The sequence below is a fragment of the Mastomys coucha genome, unplaced genomic scaffold (assembly GCF_008632895.1).
Source record: "Mastomys coucha isolate ucsf_1 unplaced genomic scaffold, UCSF_Mcou_1 pScaffold16, whole genome shotgun sequence".
Classification (NCBI taxonomy): Eukaryota; Metazoa; Chordata; class Mammalia; order Rodentia; family Muridae; genus Mastomys; species Mastomys coucha.
In genome coordinates, this window is record NW_022196898.1 from 75,048,153 (window position 1) to 75,066,993 (window position 18,841).

Consider the following 18,841-nt stretch of genomic DNA (forward strand, 5'->3'; position numbering starts at 1 on the left):
CTGGAGAGGATCAGACCTGGGAATCTTCCAATGTTTTTATCTAGTTAATCATTACTAAGTAAGATAAGAGAGAGCAGTCTGTAATAAGTTGATGAAACCGTAATGTACTTCCTCTTGGTGGTAAGAGTTCTAGACCCGATTTTTCAGATAGTTTAGAGTACCACAGTTCAAAAGATATTTGCTATTTATCCATTATAAAGCCAGGGTGATCTAATTTAAAACCCATATAATGACAAATTAATCTGGTAATCATGACAAGCAACAGAGCTCAGTTTCTGTTTCAGAAAAATTAGGTAATTACTACAGAACTTTCAACTGTTGCATTACCAAATTCTTCTTTGTGTGCTTGGGAATGAATCCAGGCCTCCATACTTGAGAACAATTTTCTTACTGACATCTGTTTAGGTTATTTATCTAAATTCTGTATTGTTACCATATTTTAAGATGTAAGCTAACAGATTTTGGGATTGACAACTACAGCTTGGTCTCTAGAGTGAGTTCAAGGACAGCCAGAATACACAGAGAAAGGCTCTCCTGAAAAAAAACCTGCCAATCAACAAACAAAAATTGGAATGAAATATCTTTATCAACAGAAAAAATTTTTCAAAGCATAACACTGAATACATATTATATTATTTCAATAACTCCAAGTGAGAATCACTGTATCACACTCTCAGCCATCAAGCCTTAGTGAAACAAGAAAGAAAGGTGCTCAGGCTGTCTGGTGTACCTATGCCTTATTTCCTGAGAAACTTTGGTATCTAGAGTTATCAGAGCTGCCATGGACTCTACAAGTAGTCTACCAGAGGGACAAATTCTGGCTGGAGTTGATTGTTTTCCACACTACTTTAGAAGCATTTCCCGTGGGGCTCATAAATATTACCTTGACTTGTTTCCTTCCAGGTAGAGGCTCTCCACTCACAATCTTCACAATCACTCCAGTCACAAACTGTGGGCCTTGTGCACTGGCCTTCTCCTGGGTGGAGCCCTCCTGACCACTGCCTGCTGCTGCTGTGAAGAGCAAGGGGCCAGAGAGCTTTCTCACTCCTGATATTTCACACAAGGAACACTATTCTACAACAACAGCAGGGACTTCTCAGGCTAATTTAAGGAACTTAGGACTGTAAATTAATATTAAGGACTCAGCTGGATGGTGGTGGCACATGCTTTTAATCCTAGCACTTGGGAGGCAGAGGCAGGCGGGTTTCCGAGTTCGAGGCCAGCCTAGTCTACAGAGTGAGTACCAGGACAGCCGGGGCTACAGAGAGAAACCCTGTCTTGAAAAACAAAAACAAAAACAAAACAAAACAAAACAAAAAAAATAATAATAAATATATATTAAGGACTCACATTGCTTATTAAGCAATTAATATTGCTCATTGGAATCAACATGGCATAAAAGACTAAACCAAAGAATAAAACCTGAATAAAGATGTATGCTAATATAAACATAAGAATATTCAAAGTATACTATTCTACTTTAAAAACAATTTTATTTTATTTTTAAATAATTATTTGTTTATTTTTTATGAGAACATTGTAGTTGTCTTCAGACACTCCAGAAGAGGGCATCAGATCCTATTACAGATGGTTGTGAGCCACCATGTGGTTGCTGAGCCGTCTCTCCAGCCCCAAATATACTATTCAGATGGGAGAATTTGTATTTGGATAATTTGTAAGAACTTAAAATCTTTACTAATACTACAATGAACAAGAAGAGTACGTTAATTTGCAGTACGTTAATCTGCTTGAGCTTGGTGCACATCATCCACTAACCCGACAGTCACTAGGCCTCCCCTCAGGGACTCTTGACTAAGCAGTGCAGGGAAAGAATAAGCAGGCTGTTAAAGCTTACTGTATAATAGAAACCTTCACATTTTTTTATTTTCTTAAAACATGTTTTTGGTAATGGTTCACCTTAGAACTGGAGAAGCCACTCTACAGCTGCAATAAAACCACCCCAGAAAATATCCATAGATTAAAGCCCGTTCTTCAATTACATGAGCTTCACCTTTTCCATTCCCCACTGCAGACTCACTAGGCGCTTTACAGTCTGTTTCCATTTCCGATTCCAATTTTATTTGAGATATTGTTTTTTTCAGAGAAGCCATGCTAGCTTTTTGTAGTGCCAAATACTCTTTCTTCAAATCCATCCATTCAGTTCTGAAAAACAAAAATTGAGCCACTACAGTGACAAGATGACTCAACTAAAATCTGAAGTTGATCTAAATGGAACATTCACAGGAATTCCAAGGCTTTCTGACTTTCCTTTCTTTTAAGGCATATATTTACATTATTTGTTAAGCCATAAATCTATCTAGCAAACTCACAAAGTTTCTCTCCTTTAACCATCAAGGAAAATGCTTGAGTTTCCTAGTTGTTTCTAATATTTAATTGTAAAATCACTTTTAAGTAACTTCCCTTAAATAACAATCACTAAATCAGGCAACTTGGAGGAAGAGAGACTAAAATTCAAAGATTTCTCAAATTGCTTCCAATTTGAGAGATAACATTCCTTAGGATTTACTTGAATCAAAAGGAATTTCTAAGAAGAAAAAAACACCCCATGGAAGCAATTTATTTATTTACATATATTTAACATGTAGATGTATCTTCAAACAGCGAGGGCTCCTCTAGAGAAGCACAATGCACCTCCTGGCTCAGTGGGAGTGCTCATTGTTACCCTAATCTGTGCCATCAAACAGGAAGATAGGAGATTTTTTTTTTTTAAAGAAGAGGATATCTTGTGGTAATGGTTTTAGCAGTTAACATTGACATCTGTTTACTTCAAAAAAGGAAAAAAAAAAAATCCAGACCTACCCAGGTCCCCAGGATCTACTTTCCCTGAGAGCTGATACATTAAAATAACAAAGGGCCTTGTAATGATTCTCTGAGATAGAAAGCCAAAAGGAATTCAGGAGTTAGGAGTAGTATAAATAGAAGTGTTCTAAAGTCACTGTCTTTCACCCTCCAAAGAGAAAGCAAGAGTCTTTGGGAGCCCGTTACGAAGGTAAAGAGCCGGGTCACTTTTCTCTTCATAGGACTGCTCTTCTATTTTAACGAGTTGCCTGATGGGTGGGTTCCCTTCAACTTTAACATGGGAATGCTTTCTGTCTCATCTAAGAGTAAGTGCTTCCATGTTTTAGTAGAAGTGAATTCAAGGAACTCTTGGAGTGGAAAAGCTAATCTTAAAAGAGTCTGATGAGAGTCCCCTCTGCTTTAACATGGGATTACTTGCTGTGTTAAACAAAAGCAAGTGCTTCCATGTTTCAGTGGGGGTGTCTTAAACGGTTCAACATGTTCTTTAAAATGCTATAGGTCAAGAGAGTTGAACTTTAAAGACTGGGCTTCCCATCACTTAAACGTGGCTGTACTTGCTTTAGAACTAAGAAAGTAAGTGCTTCCATGTTTTGGTGATGGTAAGTTTTCCTTTACATTCTAATGCCTTTGTAAAAACCACTGAAACTGCTTAAGGAGCCTCCTTTACTTTAACATGGAGGCACTTGCTGTGCCTTTAAAAATAAGTGCTTCCATGTTTGAGTGTGGTGGCTCCTACTTAGTCTTCATTATGCTGCACACAGATAGACCAAGGCCGTCACTGTTGCTAACATGCAACTCTGTTCAATAGAAATTGGAATTGCACTTTAGCAATGGTGATGGAGCTGTGTCAGTTACCACAGAGAATGGCTACTCACTTGGACAGCACTCTCAATGGTATAACCTCCTCGCCCATCTTATGTCTCTCCTTATGCTTCTTCTTATGCTTCCTCTTCACTTTTGAGAGCGAGTCAGCTTTTCTGTCTCCTGTCTCCTTGTCTTCATTAGAGCAGAATTCTAAGTCTAGAAAAAAGATTTCCATAAGACCATTGTTGTGTGAACTGGCTAGAACATTTGTGTGTAACGTGTGTAACCCTCCTGCCACGGTACCTCTGCTCTCCTTGGAGGCCTCAGAAGTGGCCTGGCCGACAGCACCCTTCTGAGCCCTTTTCTTTGCTTTTGGCTTTGGGGGGAGGCAGTCTTCGTCCTCCGCGCTGCTTCTCTCCCTCTTCCCTGCCCTGACTTCAGGTAAGCTCGATGTTTCCACCTTGTCCCGCTTTTTCTTTTTCTTTGCAGGTTGCTTTGGAGCTTCGGGAGTTTCTGCCTCCGAGCCCTCAGAGGCAGTCCTTGGTCTCTTGGCTTTACATACACTCGAGCTGCTGCTATCCACAGCTGACTCTTTGGCCTGCACACTCTCTTCCTTCTTTATTCTTCCCTTTTTCTTTTTCTTCTTCTTTTTCTCTTCTGTAACATCATAGTTTAATTTATTATTTATTTAGTTTATTATTTACTTGGCCAATAATCTAAGCAAGCACTCACCAGCTACTCGTAAGGAAGGGATGGGCTTGTTTTTCACTGTCTTGGGGAATATGCCAGGCTTTCTAGGTGCTTCTTCTGGTGGGTTGTTCAGAAACTGAAATGATTACAAAATTTGTTATTCTTGTTAATCCTGTGTCTTGTTTCTTTACTTTTCAGGGTCCCACAGAAGTACGTACCTCAATGGCTTTTGCTGCTTGCTCTTTTGTTTCAAACTCCACAAAGGCAAATCCCTTAGGATCCCCAGTAGACTTGTAATGTGGAATGCTTATGTAAACCACATTGCCGCATTTCCCAAATACTCTCTCAATCCAGCTATGTGTAACATTTTTGGGGAGCAACTCCTATAATCAGATATGGTATGAACATTTTAAAGTATCTATACATTTTACCAATAAATGGAAACTGTCATTAAAAATTTGTGTCATTTCTTACCACATATACCGTGCGTTCTTCTTCGTCCTTTGGTCTCTCTCCTAGGGGTTTTTTCCTCCTGATTCTGGTCCCTTCTAAGTCCAACTTTATTAAAAAAGAAAGTACAGCTAAATAAAGTCAGTTGATTGGATGTGGGTGACTTGAAATGCAATGGGATTTATTTACCTCTACAACAGATGAACTTTTCAGTGCTCTGGCTATTAGCTTCCCATCAGTTGTCAGCTTCTTCATTTTGTTAAAAGATACCAGGAGAGAAATGTCCACATCTAGTTTATGTAAAATAGGATAATGGGATGTTAGAATGGAATAATATATATAGGCGTGCACACAAGTGCATATAGGGGGGTTCAACTGCTTGTACTGAGCTCTCAGGAGGCACCGGCCCCCTGTAAGTTTGTTACTTACATCCATCTCTAGACTTTTCAATTTGCTCTCGCAGAAACCTGTCCTTGTGAAGGTTTGCATCTCCAAACCAGAAGTCCACCTGCTTAGCAATATCTGCAAGCACCTGTTTAACCCGTGATCGCTTCTTTTTTTCTTCTTTTCTCTTCTCAGTGCTTTCTCCCATAGTTTTTTGGTTTTCAGTTTCCATTCTGAAAGGGCAAAAACAGTAAATGCTAACTAAGGCCAAGGCTCCAGATGAGGTTGCATAGTAACTAATGCCCCTGTCACCCTGCTGAAAAGTGAATCAGTAAGCCCTTGATTCCAATAAAAATATGTATATCTTCAGTCAACTTTGGCATTTTCACAGGATGTTTTTAAAGCTGGACAGTCAGACAAGTGCAAATTTTGGAAGTATAACTTACTGGGGGGCTGGAGAGATGACTCAGGTCATCTCTAATGGGATCTGATGCCCTCTTCTGGTGTGTCAAGACAGCTACAGTGAAGAATAATTCTCAGGTTTCAATTCGCCCTATATTCCAGGCTTTCATTCCTACCATTCAGGTGGAACTCCAATGAGCTCAGTGTCTGCCTAATGCCTGAAGAGGTCAGGTAACCAGAAAAGGGATCCTTCCACCCTGTGACTAGACTCCCATCTTGGCCTCCCTTCTCATCTACCCTCTGAGGGTCCTGGCTATTCAGTACTGGGCTATCTACCTCACACACACTCTCATTAGCTCCATCTTCCAACATTCCATTTGTTCATTTAGAGGATATTGCAAACTTTACCTGACAAAAACAATAATCTACAAATTTAAGATTTTTACCCCTTTGCAAAATACCAACTACAAAACTGTAAAACCAGAAAGCAGTCTCAACTCCCTTCCTCATTCAATTCAATTCAATTCACCAGCAACCAGACTAGCACAGGCTTAAAATACATCCTGAACATTAACACTTTTCATTTCTAATAAGCTACTTGGTCCAAGCAATTATCACGTCTCAGTTGAACTATTCTAAGATCTTCCCTAATAGTCAGCTTGGTTCTACTGTTGTCTTATAGTCAACTTCCTGTTGTTTCTTTCCCTAATACTCCTGTATGGTTGGTTTGGTTATTTACCCAGATCTGTGAATGTCACTGTTTAAGAGAGGCTTTTTCTTTCATCCAACTTAACAGTCCCATGGATCCCAATCTGAACTATCCCCTAAACTTCTCTTTCAAAGCTCACCACTATCTAGAACTAGAGTTTTGTTATCTATTTACCCCACTATAATACAGACACATAGAGGCAAAGGCTCTAATTTAATCACTACGTGTTTGTGAAGAAGTTACATATTTAAAAGAACCTGTAGCTAGGCATGGTGGTATGCACCTAAACCCCAGCACTAATGAAGCACTGGCAAGTGGGCCTCTGTGAATGTCTTGTTCTATATAATGAAAATAAGGTATTAAGCACTTCAAGTTCTTTTCTAAGGTGGTAAGGTATAAACAAATGTAAATAGACTAAGTAATCAGAGCAGGCTCCACTGCTAACTGTTAATTATAATGGGCAGACTTCCGGCTTTCCAGCTCTTTTCTCTGTCAAAGCCCACCGTCTAAGGCAGAGGTTCTCAACGTATAGGGGAGACACCTTTGGAGCTCACATATCAGATATCCTGCATATCAGGTATTTACATTACTATTTATAACAGCAAAATTACAGTCATGAAGCAGCAACAAAATAATTTTATGCTTAGGGTTAGTAGAGGAACTGTAGTAATGTGTCACAGCATTAGGAAGGTTGACATACTGATCTAAGGTACAGTGGCATCACAGCTACACTAGTCTTCACCCACTAGATCTAAAGCAGAGCACATAGAACTGCAGAAACACAGACCTTCGCACTATCTTAGCCCAGAGGCCATTCTTCCTGTTTCTCTTAAGAGTTACTTTTGTAGTTTAGCATATTCCAGTTCAGGATGATCAAATACACCTTCAATTTAGAACAAGTTCCAGACCAAACAGAAAGTTGCACAAACTACAGAACAATTTAGCTTCTCTACTGCAGGCCCAGAGAAAATCAGTTAGCTAAATGGCTACACCTTGGTTACAGAGCTCCCTCATCTTCAGCCACTTTCTGTCTGTCTGTCTTTCTCCTTGATGCAAGGAACAGGAATTAGACCCATGACTTTCCACATCCTACCACTGAACTATTCCTCAACCCTTGCTATACTCCTAACCCTGTTTGTACTTTCCCAAGGTCCTGTAGTAATGAATAATTATATTGCCATTCCACACATTTCAAAGGAAATGTATTCTTTTTGACCAAAATCTGTTTATCCTCACTAATGCTAACACTATAAACTACCAAGCTGACCAAACCCTGACTGTATGTGTTTGGAACAAGTTTCCTCATTTCTGTGGTCCAAAAAAGGTGGACACAAATCTGTGAAGATTAATTAAAGGAAATGTAATTTAAGCTCTTAAGAATGCTGCTGTGGTGCTCGCTTCGGCAGCACATATACTAAAATTGGAACGATACCGAGAAGATTAGCATGCTCCCTGCGCAAGGATGACACGCAAATTCATGAAGCATTCCATATTTAAAAAAAAAAAAAGAATGCTGCTGTGGAGACGTCTGCAGAGATGTGGTTAAGAATACTTATTGCTCTTGTAGAAGACACAGGTTCAGTTTCTAGCACTGATATCAAAGCTTACCACCTCCTAGAACTCTGGTTCCGAGAGATCCAAAGCATTCTTCTGACTTCTGTGGGCATATGGTGCACACACATACATTCACACACACACATATATTACATAGACTCTCAGGCTGGAGAGAGTGGCTCAGCAGTTAAAAACACTGATGCTCTTCTACAGGTCCTGAGTTCAATTAACAGCAAACACATGCTGGCTCACAACCATCTGTAATGGGATCTGATGCCCTCTTCTGTTGTGTGTGAAGACAGCTACACTGTACTTATAAACAAAATAAATAAATCTTAAACAAAACAAACAACCCATCAACAACAACAAAACCCAAAACCCAAAGAGGGAAAAGCTGCTGTGAAAAACATGATGCCATGTTATTTTTACCAATCTTACACTAATTCCTATCAATCTGATGTTTGAAATGGCTCTTATCTCCATTTAAGGTTTTCCACACCTGCTATTAGAATGAGTTTATAATTTGCACTAGAAGTTACCTATCCTTTACAGAAGTTTGTGTCACCTGTCCATAACACTCATATGATTTATGAAGGTTATATCTTATATTTTTGGTAGTAAGCCTAGCTTTTAATGGCTGAGCTATCTTTCCAGCTCCTGAAGGTTATTTCTAAACTTGCAACATTAGTAATTATCATTTTTTTTTGTGGTGTCATAAGTATACTGCTAAATGAGCATGGTGACACACAACTTTAATCCCAGCACTTAGGAGGTAGAGGTAGGTGGGTCTCTGAGTTTGAGGCTACGGAGTTTCTAGACAGCCAGAGCTACACAGAAAACCCTGCTTTCAAACAAACAAACAAACAAACAAACAATATCCATTCACAAAACTCACAGTCTTGGAAAAAAGAACTTATTGTGAAGCAATGCCAGCTATTTATATACATTGTTTTAAATCTTGACAATCCTACTTGGTAGTTTCTTTCCCCTTTTCAAAGGGAGGTTATGTAATTTAGTCATAAATTGGTAAGCAATCAACCATGTTTGTCTTTTACACTGTCTACCTTTAGTAGAAGCTTCTACACTTTGTCACCATTCATACTATATTCTGACCCAGGAATTCTTAATCTGAAGTCCCTGATACTTCTGGGAGTTTAAAGACATCTTAGGCAACCATGAGATGTTGTAAGACAAATTTTTAAAGAAAAGGTAAAACCAGCCAGGCAGTGGTGGCACACGCCTTTAATCCCAGCACTTGGGAGGCAGAGGCAGGAGGATTTCTGAGTTCTAGGCCAGCCTGGTCTACAGAGTGAGTTCCAGGACAGCCAGGGCTACACAGAGAAACCCTGTCTCAAAAAAAAAAAAAAAACCCAAAAGAACAAACAAACAAACAAAAGGTAAAACCATGCTTGTAAAAACATGAATGACATCCTACTTTGGCAAACATGGTTTTCACCTTTATGTTTTCACCAAGTTACAAAGTTGTAACACTACTCAAAATCAGTGAATGCCATAGATAATCTGGAAGTAAGATTTGCTAGATGTAAAGCAAAAAAAAAACAAACATTTTTTTTTAAATTTTAAAATCATAGATTTTGCTTGTAAAATCACACACAAAATGTTCCCATGGGTACATGTAAAATTTCCAAAGGAACTCGACGATAATATTTTTCAGGCTATGAACAAAAAGAAGCGTGCACAAAAGACTGAGAACCAAAGATGTAGTCAAGGCAAACCCCTCAGAGGTCTGGAACTTTGCTCCAAATGAATCTTTCAGTGTGAGTCTTTTATGAAACCATTCGATTTCCCACCACCTTCCGGCTTCGAAAGACTACCAAAAGGTAGTCTTACTTCTTGAGGACTTCCAATCTCAACAATCTCAATGAAATCTCTACTCATATTTTCCATTAATTTCTCATAAACGCACTCGGAACTTAAATTCATCATTTATTGTTAGCCCCTTCTACAACGGCATTTTCTATGGAGGGCCGACAGGACGAAAGACTAGCAACAGAAAGACTTAATTTTAGAATGCAAGTTCTCACAACTGATGTCCTTTGGGAAGACTACCTACCTAGCACCCACAGTTCCTCTGAGCAACCCCTACTTCCGCATAGACGCCCCCACGAAGCCGGGAGTGTCCCAAACTCCCCAACACCAAGCTCGGCCCGCCCCCTCCGTACTAAAATTGGAATTGCAAGGGCCGCCAGGGAACTGCGCGTGCGCACAGAGTACGGAGCCAAACCAACGGAACCTTGGCAAGGGGGGCGGGGTGAGCCGGGCCACAGATGTAGGGTGGACCTCAGGAGACCCGACTGAGAGTTCCCACCTCGCCGGGTCTGAGAGGCTCTACAGGCCATCTGTGACTTACTCCGTGCACGTCCCCAGATTCACGGTCAGCGCCCGTGTTCTCTTCCACGCTTTCCGTCTCCCGACTCTTGCCGTCGGCGGAAATTTGCGTCATCCAATCAGCGACGCGCTTCTCTCAGCCGACTGTGGAAAGCCCGGTCCGAGGCCCTGTGTTCGTCGCTGACGTCATAGGTGACGCGTCTCGGGGATCTGGGCGGGGCCCCAGCGTTACCGTCCCTGCATGATGACGTCACTCGGATTCGCGGGAGAAATTCGAAAGTGGAGTTCCTGTATTTGAGCCGATGGAGTGGAGACTTTCTCTCTGGTGTTCTAGGCAAGAAGGGTGACTTGGCGCGTCTGGGAGAGCATTGGACACACTGACTCGCCTCCACAGAAGCGGCCCAGGAGGCGCCGTTAGAGTGCAGGGTGAGGCGGTCACCATCGAGGCCCATCCCGGTTGTGGTTGTTTTAGGGGCTGACAGAGGGACAAGAGTCCGTTAGTATTTAGTGATACAAAACCTTGATTTTGTCAAATCTTGGCAAGTAAAGCTATGTTTCTTTTAGGTATTTGTCTTGTTATGTGTGAGTTAACAAGGCCGTTCGTGGTTTAGAAGCGATTACTGATGACTCCCGCCCCGTCCTCGCCCTCTAGTGCTTTCCCCTGTTCTGTGCTGCTTGGGAATCAGGCTTCTCTGTGCGTGTATCGTTTCCGGGTTGGGAGCCACCTTGTTAGAACCGTTTGTCGGGCTCCAGAACCGGACTTTCTAATGTAAACAGATAGACAGTGTCTATCTATGTAGTTAGTCCTGACTGTCCTGGAGCCCTGTAGTTAGAACAAGCAACCAGGCTGACCTTGAAGTCCCAGAGATCCAACTGACTGTGCATCCTGTGCACTGGAATCAGAGTTGTGTCCCATCAAGTCGGGCTTCTTACCATTTCTTAAACAATACAGTTTAATCACTATTTGCATATCATTTACAATCTACTAGGTATAAATAATGTAGAGATGACTTAATTTATGTTAGAGAATATGTACATGCTCCTATATTATATGCAAAAAAAAAAAATGCCATTTTATATGTGAACTCAAGTGGCTGGCTCCAGATGTTGATATTTGTGGTCCTAGAATTAGTTCTTGGATACCTAAGGATTACTCTAACAGGGAAAATTTAAGACTCAAGGGGGCCATCTTGTGGTAAGTATAATGATTTAGAAAAGAAAAATTGAAGTTGGGTTCTAAGGAGCAATACATGTTGAAGGAAAAAACAATCCATTTTCTAATATATAGCAAGGCACCTGGAGAGGTGTTTACAGATTACTAGTAACTATAAATTTTTCTTAGTTTTACCTTTATTTTCCATTGTGTAGTGTCACGCAGTTCTGTACTCCATGACAGATACACTTTTGTTTTTCTTGGTGGCTTCATGTCTTGGAATTGTTTTGTCTTGTTTTGTTTTGTTTTGTTTCGAGAGACAGAGTTTCTCCGTATAACCCAGGCTGTCCTGGAACTTACTCGTAGACCAGACTGGTCTCGAACTCAGAAATCCACCTGCCTCTGCCTCCCAAGTGCTGGGATTAAAGGAGTGCGCCACCACTGCCCGGCTTGTTTTGTTTTGTTTTGTTTTGTAGTCTTGGAATTGTTTGGTTTCTGTCTCCAGTCAGGATTTATTGAAAAACTTTGTATTTAATATTTATTCTTTTTATCAGGGTCGATTGATCATTTTTTGCTGTTTTTCATTTTAGAGAATATAAATGTTGAATAAAAACTGATTGTTTTCTGGACCTGAGTAGTTTATAATCTCAGAAAAAACAATGGAATGTCAAGAATTTATTGTAAGTATTATTACTATTATTATTATTATTATTTGATGAGAGATGGTAAGAGACAGGGTTTTCTGTAAGAGATGCTAAGAGACAGGCTGGCCTTAAACTTTTTTTTTTTTTTTTTTTTTTTTTTTTTTGGTTTTTCAAGACAGGGTTTCTCTGGATGGCTGTCCTGGATCTCACTCTGTAGACCAGGCTGGCCTTGAACTGAGAAATCTGCCTGCCTCTGCCTCCCAAGTGCTGGGCTTAAAGGCGTGTGCCACCACTGCCCAGTGGCCTTAAATTCTTAATGAAGTTAAGGATCACCTTGAATTTCTGATCTTCACGCCTTTTTCTTCCGAGTTCTGGGACATCTTGTGTATGTCGTGCTGGGGTTCAAAACCAGTCTCTTGCAAACACAATTGATCAAACACTGTACTAATTGAGCTACATCCCTAACCCCTAAATCTGACTAATTTTAAAAAATTTTTCCTTCCTCACTCTCTTCCTTCCATCTCCTTTTATTTCTTCATGTCTCTTGCAAATATCTTGTTAGCATTGCCAGATTCATCAAAACAAGAAGAAACAGGCTATAAAATTAAGTTTGAATATCAGTTAAACAGTGAATAGTTTTCTAGTATAATTGTGTCCCAAATATGGTACTGTAGTTTATCTGGAAAGCCTATTTCCAACTTATTTGTATATGCTATATAAATCATTTGTTAAAAACTTCATTGGATGGGGCTGGCGAGATGGCTCAGTGGGTAAGAGCACTGACTGCTCTTCCGAAGGTCCTGAGTTCAGATCCCAGCAACCACATGGTGGCTCACAACCACCCGTAATGAGATCTGACGCCCTCTTCTGGTGCGTCTGAAGACAGCTACAGTGAATTATGCTGGAGCAGCCACACACATGATGACTCACGACCATCTGTACAGCTACAGTGTACTCATACTCATAAAATAAATAGGATAAAATAAATCTTAAAAAAAAAACTTCATTGGAAACAATGTTTTTCCCTTCAAGACCTGTCAATGGTACTTCTGTCTATAGTGATACATTATTTGGTCTTAAGACCTTTTTGTACTCTAAAAAAATATCAAAGACACTAAATAACTTTTATATGTAGAGTTTCTATCTTACTATTTATGCTAGACATAAAAGCATTTTAAAATACTCAAAAAATAATATTATATTTTAATGTAAATTACATTTTAATGATAAGAAACCAAAATTTCCAAGTAGTAACTATTCTAGGAGAAAACATTTACCAGGGTAGAATTATTAGACTTTTTCTGAAGATTACTAATGTGTATGTATGCTTGTGTATGTGCACATGTGTGTATGTATGTGTGTGTACCATCTTCAGAAATGCCATCTTTTTCCTTTGAGACAAGGTGTCTCTTTGGCCTGGAGCTTACCAGTTAGGTCAGATTGACTGGGGGTCCTAGGCATCCTGTGTCTGCTTAGGATGCATTACCGTGCCCAGCATTTTATGCAGATTCCAGGGCTCAAAGTCAGGTCCTCGTGCCTGTGAGGCAGACAGTTTCCAGCTGAGCTAATTCTCTAGCACTTGCATGATAGACGATTTTTTTCTTTTTTTCTTTTTTTTTTTTGGTTTTTCGAGACAGGGTTTCTCTGTATAGCCCTGGCTGTCCTGGAGCTCACTCTGTAGACCAGGCTGGCCTCAAACTCAGAAATCCACTTGCCTCTGCCTCCCAAGTGCTGGGATTAAAGGCGTGCGCCACCACGCCCAGCTTTTTCTTTTATCTTTAACATTGATGTAGTAAAAGGCAGCTGGATTTTCATACTTGTTTCTGTATTCATTCTGTAATTGAATCCAGCACCACATATAATGGTTAGGAACTCCATGCTTCTACTGATGGAGGGGGAATCTAAACTTAAAAGCAGTGTGAAGTTGTTCTGACCTCAGATTCTGTGAAAGCTGAGGCTGTAGTCTTTGGAATGTAGTCAGAGAGCTATGTGACTAAGAAATAATATATAACCCGTAGCCATGTTTCCTTCCCACTGATAATCTGGTGTTTAAAACTACTTTTGATGTTCAGTTAACTCAAAGACTTTTACTTGCCCTTTTTTCCTTTACCTTTTGATACTACCCAGCCTTAAAGTTTTTGTTAGTTTTTTTTTTTTTCTCATTTTTTATGCTGGGGGTTAAACTCAGGGCCTGCTGCTGCTGCTGAGCCTGCAGTTTACCGTTGAGCTACAGCTCTTCACTGATGCTCTTATTGTGATGATAGCTGTGTGAATATTTTGATAAGGAATGTCTTTACTTTTATATGGCCTGTAAACTATATGATATTAAATATGTGTAAATGGCATTGATGTCTTCCTTACTTTTGGAAATAAGGTCCTATATACTCATCAAAAGATGAAGAAGTCCAAAGTGTGGCAAGATGGAGTTTTGAAGATCACTCACTTAGGCAACAAGGTAAGTGCCAAGCAATTTACTGCAGCCTGTAACACCTGTGTTCTTGCCTTTTGATTGCGTGTTAAGATAACTCTGTTGATAATAAAATGTCAGTTACGGCCGCACATAACCATGATGTGAAAAAGACATTTTCATATCGGTTTTATTGTATTTTATGAAAGTTTAGTAAATAAACATTATTTACTTTGTTTAATTGTTAATACAGTGAGCTGCTCGTGATGATTCAGCATGTTAATTTTGTTTGCACAACTCTCCTACAAGTTAAGTATTTTGTCTTTATTTTACTGATGATAAAGCTGAGGGTGCAGATGAAGCATCTTACCCAGGAATCCCAGATGAAAGTGCAGGAGTCACTCATAAACTTAGACATGACTCCAGGACCCATTTTATAGCTAAGTTTTTTTGTTTTGAGACATGGTCTCTGTGTACTCTTGGCTGTCTTGGAACTGTGTAGACCAGGCTGACCTCAAACTCAGAGATCACCCTGCCTCTGCATCCTGAGTGCTGGAATTAAAGGCATGTTTGGCAACCACCTGACTCAGCTTTTTTTTTTTTTTTTTTAAAGATTTACTTATTTATTATATATACTATGTTCTGTCTGCATGTATGCTTGCACAACAGGAGAGGGCACCAGATCTCATTATAGATGGTTATGAGCCATCATTGGTTGCTGGGAATTGAACTCAAGACCTCTGGAAATCTCTGAGCCATCTCTCCAGCCCCCTAAATCTTTTTTAATATTAACTATTACAGAAACTTAGTTGTGAGTTGACAATATCATGTACATACTAATGATAGTCCTGGCCTTCAGATCAAATACATGATCCTAAGTGAACGTATTAAGGCTCTTCATATTCTGTCTTTCTTCCGCTTCTCTGTCATTGTAGAGCAGTGATTCTCCACCTTCCTAATGCTGTGACCCTTTCCTATTGCTGCTCATGTTGTGTGACCCCACTCCTTAAAGTTGTTTTCATTGCTCCTTCATAACTATAATTTGCTACAGTTGTGATAGATACTGGTAGGGCTAGAAGTTTGTCACTGGGTCATGACCCACAGGCTGGGAACAACTATTATCAATCTATCACTGGGGCTCAAGACATGGCTCAGTGGGTAAGAGTACTGACTGCTCTTCTGGAGGTCCTGAGTTCAAAGTCCAGCAACCACATGGTGGCTCACAACCATCTGTAATGAGACTGGATGCCCTCTTCTGGTGTGTCTGAAGACAGCCACAGTGTACTTACATATAATAAATAAATAAATCTTAAAAATAGATAAATAAATAAATAAATAAATAAATCTATCACTGAGGGAGGCTTTTCAGTAGGGAAGAGATTGTTTGTTGTACTTTTAAAAATTATTAGTCTAGTTATTTAAATGTAGGAATGCTCTGTCTGCATGTACACCTACATGCCAGAAGAGGGAAACAGATCCCTTTATAGATGATCGTAAGCTTCCATGTGGAGGCTGGGAATTAAAGTTAGGACCCCTGGAAGAGCAGGCAGTGTACTAAACCACTGAGGCATCTCACAGGCCTATTTACGTTATTTTCAAAGAATATTTAATTTGTTAAAATAAAAACTAGTTTTACTTTAGGCCTGCAAGTTCAATTTATATAAGCTTATTATATTTATTTATTTGTTTGTTTCTAAAGTTTTTTTTTTAAAGATTTATTTTATTTATTTTATGTGTATGAGTACACTGTAGCTGTACAGATGGCTGTGAGCCATCATGTATGTGGCTGCTGGTAATTGAACTCAGGACCTCTGCCGGCCCCACTCACTCCGCTCCGCTCACTCCGGCCATGCTCACTCTGGCATAATTCACTGTAGCTGTCCTCAGACACACCAGAAGATGGCGTCAGATCTCATTACAGGTGGTTGTGAGCCACCATGTGATTGCTGGGATCCGAACTCAGGACCTTCTGAAGAGCAGTCAGTTCTCTTACCCACTGACCCTTCTTACCAGCCCTCTAAAGTGTTTTTTTAAATTGGATATTTTCTTTATTTATATTTCAAATGTTATCCTCTTTCTTGGTTTCCCTCCCCTCCAAGAAACCTCCCTATCTCATCCCTCCCTCAGCCTGCTTCTGTGAGGGTGTTCCTCCACTCATCCACCCACTTCCACCTCTCCGCCCTCCATTTCCCTACACTGGGGCATCTATCAAGCCTTCTTTCCTTCATTCCAACGACCTCTCTTCCCATTGATACATGACAAGGCCATCCTCAAATACATATGTGGATGGAACCATATGTACTCCTTGGTTGGTGGCTTAGTCCCTGGGAGCTAGTGGGGGGGGTGTTAAAGGTTTTTTTTTTTTAAATTAATTTATTTTATGCATGTGAGTATACTGTAACTGTCTTCAGACACATCAGAAGAGGGCATAAGATGCTATTACAGATAGTTGTGAGCTACCATGTGGTCTGGGAATTGAACTCAGGACCTAAGTTAATGCTCTTAACTGCTAAGCTATCTCTTTCTTTTTTCTTTAAATTTATAAAGAAGACATTGGATTCCCTGGAGTTGGAGTTACTGTTGTGTCACCTGATATGGGTGCTGGAAACAGAACTCACATCTTCTGGAAGCATGTATTTTTTTTTTTTTTTTAATTTTATGTATTTAATCTATGAGTGCTCTGCTGTATATTCACAGGCATCAGATCTCCTTACAGATGGTTGTGAGCCACCATGTGGGTGCTGAGAATTGAACTCAGGATCTATGGAAGAGGAACCAGTACTCTTACTTTTTGAGCCATTTCACCAGCCCCAGAGGCATGCATTCTTACCCATTTATCTCTCCTGCCCCATCTCATTTCTTTCCTTTTTTTTCCCTAATATTTGTTTATTTGTTATATGTAAGTACACTGTAGCTATCCTCAGACACTCCAGTAGAGGGCGTCAGATCTCATTATGGGTGGTTGTGAGCCAACATGTGGTTGCTGGGATTTGAACTCAGGACCTTCAGAAGAACAGTCAGTACTCTTAAGCGCTGGGCCATCTCTCCACCCCTCCATCTCATTTCTTATTGGCCTTATTCAATGCATTCCGGTTCTGTTTTCTTCCCAGTTCCAATCAAGAATCTTCCTGGTAGGAATCAAGTTTTTTTATTTCTCTCTCTTTTTTTTAAGGGTGTATGTGTGGACATGTGTAGAGGCTAGAAGTCCACATTGTACATCTTCTATCCACCTAAGTTTTTGAGACTGAGTTTTTTATTGAACCCAGAGCTCACCCAATTTGCTAGACTGGCTTTTCTTAGTTCATCTCCCTTACTTTTCCTACTGTGGATATAGACTCACAGCAAGCTTTTCCATCGATGCTGGGAACTGGCTCTAGGTCCTTTTGCTTGTCCATAGATGCTTTACTAACACCTATCTGCCCAGCACCTGAGTCTGTATTTCTCACACTGTGCCTCAGCTCTCATGGTCAGTGGATGCAGTAACATTTGAAGTAGATGTACTTTCAAATGCAAGTTACAGAGTGTACATAACTCTTTTATTACATGATTTACTTATATCCTATTGAAGATTTCAAGATATGAAAAATAACCTTTTTTAAAACTTTTATCTTGTTTTCTAACAGGCAATTTTATATGATGACAAAGGAGCATGTTTGGAAAGTCTGTTTCTTAAGTGCCTTGAGGTATTTTAATGTCTTCACCTTCTTTCCCTTGAAATTTAAAAATGTACACAGGTCCTTCTGTTTGAATGTTTTTAATAGTGTAGTCATAGTACTGGTGCTGACTGTTCTAGCTGGTGCTTTGTTTATTTACTGTAACTGTACCACATGCTATCAGCCTTTAGTTATTATTTCATTTTAATTTTTATGACAATGCTATGATGTTTTTACATCAGGAGTGCAGCACAGAAAGGTTTAGTGCATGTTTGTGCTCATAGAATGGTGGTTGTAGTTCATATTCAAACCAAGGATGTGAGTCTAGAATTGGATCCTAGTACGTGAGATTTTGTTGTGCTTGGGATGGAACGAAGGCTTCATTCATGTGAGGCATGTGCTCTCCTGCTGAGCTCTGTCTTAAACCTTTACACAGTGGTTGATAGTCTTTGTGGAATTATTCTCATTTAAGTATTTCCTCAAATACATATTCTGTGTTTTTCTTGTGTTTAAGAAGGAAACAGATTGAAGGCATTAGAACTGCTCTGGCTCCTTCCAGACCCTGAAACACCTCCTGTGCAGCCCATGACCTGTGTCCATGCTTCATCTAGAAACAGAGATCAGTGATGTTCTGAAGATTAGAGATTATCTAATAATAGCATGTGCTAAAATTCATACCATTACTGTCAATATGTGGATACTTAGCCATGAGATAGTGTATCATTAATAGTGGCTGTTCTTTTAGATTTATGACAAAAGAGTCTAGGAGAGGCATTTTCTTAGTGGGTGGTCAATTAATGTAGCTACTTTATTCTAAGTAGT

At 39.8% G+C, this 18,841-nt stretch overlaps 2 protein-coding genes and 1 non-coding gene across 8 annotated transcripts in view; 2 read left to right on the forward strand and 1 right to left on the reverse strand.

Annotated features, from left to right (window-relative positions):
* Positions 1 to 10,335, reverse strand: part of Larp7 (La ribonucleoprotein 7, transcriptional regulator) — a 15,388-nt gene extending 5,053 nt beyond the window's left edge. The window contains exons 1-10 of one of the 3 annotated variants that reach the window (XM_031375446.1): positions 10,185 to 10,335; positions 5,194 to 5,381; positions 4,954 to 5,054; positions 4,789 to 4,872; positions 4,533 to 4,697; positions 4,357 to 4,450; positions 3,928 to 4,281; positions 3,696 to 3,840; positions 2,012 to 2,163; positions 884 to 1,011 (exon numbers count right to left, since the gene is read on the reverse strand). In XM_031375446.1, coding sequence (XP_031231306.1) covers positions 884 to 1,011; positions 2,012 to 2,163; positions 3,696 to 3,840; positions 3,928 to 4,281; positions 4,357 to 4,450; positions 4,533 to 4,697; positions 4,789 to 4,872; positions 4,954 to 5,054; positions 5,194 to 5,380 — 1,410 coding nt within the window. In that variant the 5' untranslated portion in view covers position 5,381; positions 10,185 to 10,335. Of the gene's footprint in view, positions 1 to 883; positions 1,012 to 2,011; positions 2,164 to 3,695; positions 3,841 to 3,927; positions 4,282 to 4,356; positions 4,451 to 4,532; positions 4,698 to 4,788; positions 4,873 to 4,953; positions 5,055 to 5,193; positions 5,382 to 9,887; positions 10,015 to 10,184 lie in introns of those variants that run through there. The other 2 variants (XM_031375447.1, XM_031375445.1) reach the window with 2 other exon arrangements.
* Positions 7,650 to 7,756, forward strand: LOC116094480. Its single transcript, XR_004120139.1, has one exon. It is a non-coding gene; the product is annotated as a U6 spliceosomal RNA (small nuclear RNA).
* Positions 10,297 to 18,841, forward strand: part of Zgrf1 (zinc finger GRF-type containing 1) — a 71,593-nt gene continuing 63,048 nt past the window's right edge. For all 4 annotated transcript variants that reach the window (XM_031375441.1, XM_031375442.1, XM_031375443.1 and 1 more), the window contains exons 1-4: positions 10,297 to 10,588; positions 11,906 to 11,995; positions 14,334 to 14,414; positions 17,990 to 18,049. In XM_031375441.1, the coding sequence (XP_031231301.1) occupies positions 11,975 to 11,995; positions 14,334 to 14,414; positions 17,990 to 18,049 (162 nt within the window). In that variant the 5' untranslated portion in view covers positions 10,297 to 10,588; positions 11,906 to 11,974. The remainder of the gene's footprint in view (positions 10,589 to 11,905; positions 11,996 to 14,333; positions 14,415 to 17,989; positions 18,050 to 18,841) is intronic.